This window comes from Lagopus leucura, unplaced genomic scaffold (assembly GCF_019238085.1).
Source record: "Lagopus leucura isolate 7727_CA_CO unplaced genomic scaffold, USGS_WTPT01 Super-Scaffold_100001, whole genome shotgun sequence".
In the NCBI taxonomy this organism is placed as follows: domain Eukaryota; kingdom Metazoa; phylum Chordata; class Aves; order Galliformes; family Phasianidae; genus Lagopus; species Lagopus leucura.
The window spans coordinates 64,009,028-64,012,924 of record NW_024962262.1 but is presented as its reverse complement, the minus strand read 5'-3'; the positions used below and the strand labels follow the sequence as shown (position 1 = coordinate 64,012,924).

Genomic DNA, 3,897 nt, shown 5'->3' with positions numbered 1-3,897 from the left:
TAGGGAGTATTGCACTCTGCTACACCAACTTCTTCATAGATAGTCAGTTGAGAAAGTGAATGTACTTTTCATTCAAGAGCAATGTCAAATTTGGGCAATCACTATTCTTCAGTCCCAGCTGGGTAAATATGAAGGCATGCTATGGTAGTTTACTCATTTTGGAGTCCATATGCAACCATGACAAGATGGGTTTCGGAAAAGTGGAGGTGTAAGTTGAAGAAAATGTTTTAGGCAAATGGGTGGAACATATCTATCATGAGATCAGGAGGATGGGCCACGTACTGGAGAGCACAGGAAGGGAATGCCACTCAGGGGACAGCTTTATGGATGATCCACATCGTTTCACTCACAGAACTGAACAGAGGTGCCAGCCTCAAGGCACCCTGAAAAGCCCCACCAGTACCTCCAGCCCCATTCCTTGGCTGGGCAGGCACACCTCTGGCTTCCTCACAGCAGTGCTGAGCTGATAATTAATCCCGTGAGGCAGCACAGCCACTCGCAGGAACCCTCTGAAGCAAGAGCGTTGCCCCGCCGCCCCACTGCCCCAGTCTCCCCGCCCCAAGCCCCGGGGCAGTCGGGCGCCATTTCGCGTCGGGCGGGACGCGCTGCCTCCTGTCAGTCGTAGTCCTCAGTGTCAGGAAAGGAGGAGGAGGAGGGCTTACTCTTTTTATTATTCCCCTCCTCTTTCTCTTTTCCAGCCAGTGAAGAGTGTCTGCCCCCTCTGAACCGCACACTGACACGCAGGCAGACGCGCTCGGCCGCCGGCTATAAATAAGTTAAGAGGCGGGCAGAGGGCGAGCAGTGCTCGTCTCCCGGCGGGCCGGGCGGCTGGGTGGCCCCATGGCGTGCCTGGAGCGCTGCCACTGCTGCGCGGACGGCCGGCGGCACGGCAGCATCCTTTATAGCATCCTCAAGAGCCACGAGCAGGGGGCCGAGGGGCCCGGGCCGCGGCGGGGGCAGGCGGGGCGCGGCTGCTCGTGCGGTTCGCAGCGGAGGGTGGCCCTGAAGAGCCCGCAGGTTGCCTGCAAGGCGGCCTCGGCCGTGCTGGTGAAGACGCTGCGCTTCGTGCAGAACGTGCCCTGCTTCCAGGAGCTGCCCCTGGACGAGCAGCTCGTGCTGGTCCGTAGCTGCTGGGCGCCTCTGCTCGTGCTGGGGCTAGCGCAGGAGCGGGTGCACCTAGAGACGGTGGAAAGCGCGGAGCCCAGCATGCTGCAGCGTATCCTCACCACCCGGCGGCACGGCGAGCACGCCCCGGCCCCCGGCCGGCAGCACCCGCCCTCGGCCGGCGAGATCCAAGCCATCAAGGGCTTCCTGACTAAATGCTGGAGCCTGGACATCAGCACCAAGGAGTACGCCTATCTCAAGGGGACGGTGCTCTTCAACCCGGGTGAGTGGCAGAGGGGCTGCGGGGGTGTCCGGAGGGCGGGTTAAGCGGCGGTGTGTGGCGACGGCGGAGCTCCGAGCGCGGGGAGCCCGCACTGCCCGCAGCCGCGAGGGACCCCGTGTCCGCCTGGCAGCTCTCCCACACTCAGCGAGGGGGAAACAGCAGAAGCCTCTTACATAGATAGGGAGAGGCTGTCCTGTCGGCTCTTTAACCTGGAAGGCAGCTGGCACTGGATGTGGCACTTAAAATGATAGCACTGCCACCTGAAATCTGTGTCTAGCACTTCTGCATTCCTGCTGTCAGAGTGAAAAGCCAAAACTGTTTTCTCAACCCTTCAATATCCCTCGTATCGTTCACCAGTTAACTTTTCACCTACTGGAGTTACCCTTCTTGCCACTTGTCATGTGGAACTCCTCAGAAACCATGTCAAAGGATACCTTACACGTCAATACTTTTGTAGGAATAAACAGAAGCAACGGGTTTTGTTTGTTTGTTTTTTTAATTCTTATCTCTACTGTTTACAGATTGCATTTGTCTCTGCAAAAGTATTTTGGATGTGAAAAGGAGGGATTGGGGCTAGGTGATCTTTGAGGTCCCTTCCAACCCAGACCATTCTATGATTCTACGCTTCATTTTTCAGTGAAAGTTTCTGTTATCAGTGAATATTTTTTTCCCGTTTAAATTAATGTTGGCAAATACTGCGTTTCGAGTTTGAATGAAAGAGTATTGATCAGAAAACCAGCATAAAATTTTGTACTGCACTGTAATGTTTGGCACATTGCTTCTTTGTACAAGAAGTCCTCTAACAACTTAATTTGTGTCATAATCTCTGATCTCTTACTTATTATACTGCAGTTATAACTCAGTAATAAGAAAGTTGTTTTACAGACAAAGAATATGTAAATAAAGTAACTTCTCTTTTCAGATCTACCTGGCCTGCAGTGCACACAGTACATTGAAGGACTGCAGAGGGAAGCACAAGAAGCTCTAAATGAACATGTCAGACTCATTCACAGAGGTGACCAAGCCAGATTTGCCAAGCTGAATGTTGTTCTATCCTTGTTACGATCCATTAACGCTAATGCGATTGCCGAACTGTTCTTCAGGCCCATCATTGGATCAGTGAACATGGATGACATGCTTTTGGAAATGCTTTGTGCAAAATTATAAAGGTGTGTAAAGTAACGAAAATAAATCCAGTGCAGAGGAACTCTTAAGAGCAGAATAGTGTAAAGTACTGTAAATAAACTAACTTATTGTTTTTACATAGATAGTATTTTTGTATTCAATAATAAAATAGTCTTTAAGTTCTGGAATTTTTATTAAACACGGTGTTTTTGCATTAAGATTATTAAAGTCATCAGAATAAGATTTAATGTTGCGAAGAATGTTCACATCTGAAGTCAACTGGCTATTCTTTTACCATGTCTATGAATAAAGATCGTACATATTACATTGTATGTTCAAGGTGAGTAATACCTGTTTTTTCAAAATAAAAGCTAGTCAAGGTTTACATTTTAAACATAGCTACCATACAGAAATAGGAATGAACAAACCATTTACTTAGCTTGTTTCAGGGGTACTGGGATACTGAGTACTGTGGTCACTTCTGCTCATATTTCCATTACTGGCTCCAAAGAGTTGGTGAGCTGCTCCAGTTGACTTTAACAGAATTGAAATATATATGGAGTATTTAAGAACATGCATGATGTGTTTATTATGAATATTTTGAGATTTAATGAAACTTCATGTGGCTTAGTTGGGTAACTAATACTTGTGGTAAAATATTCCATTCAACACATGCTGGGTGCCAAAAAAACAAGGTAACTCCACTCCCCCCAAACAAAAACAAAACTCTAAGAATGGTTGAAAAATCCAAACAGTGAGGCAGGGTCAGGAGAACTATGGATGTGTACTCCCTACTTTGTTTTCCACCTTTTCGTTTCCTAGCTAAGATTTTAATAGCTAGTTTTTTCAGACTGCTTATTCCCATAGAAATAGAAAATTATTATGTTGAAACATGATGTGCTACTTGTATATCTATCAATTTGTCAGTTAACATGAAGATGTCATCATTAAACACTGAGTTTACATATTATTTTTTTTTTTCTTATAATCTTGGAATTTGATTCTTTTTCCCAAAGCAGTTATGTTTTTGTTTAGAAGAAAAAAAGAATCTTCTCTATTTAAAAATAAAATCAGAAAGGTAAAATCAGTGAACATGTTTCATGGTTTTCCTTTCTGTGTGTGCTATTTTCTGGCTTCTTCCCCAAGGGAAAATTGGTTTAAAAAAAGAATAATAATAATAAAATGGGGGGAATAAAAAGTGTAACTAAAGAGTTTTCTTAAAATTAGAAGACAGTAGCAACTATCTATAAACCACTAGCACTAAAGATGTGTTTTTTAAAATGCAGTTAGAATAGTTGAGGCAGTCATTATTCTTAATAGAGGATGTGCAAGGGAGAGAGGAAAAAGCTTTCTTTTGCTGCCACCTTGCGCAGAGGATGATTACA

At 45.8% G+C, this 3,897-nt stretch overlaps 1 protein-coding gene across 1 annotated transcript; it reads left to right on the top strand.

Annotated features, from left to right (window-relative positions):
- Positions 1 to 600: 600 nt before the first annotated feature.
- On the top strand, positions 601 to 2,856 carry NR0B1 (nuclear receptor subfamily 0 group B member 1). The gene is made up of 2 exons (XM_042867621.1): positions 601 to 1,387; positions 2,310 to 2,856. Exons 1-2 carry the CDS (start codon positions 841 to 843, stop codon positions 2,552 to 2,554), a joined length of 792 nt encoding a protein of 263 aa, XP_042723555.1. The 5' UTR covers positions 601 to 840; the 3' UTR covers positions 2,555 to 2,856.
- Positions 2,857 to 3,897: the final 1,041 nt, after the last annotated feature.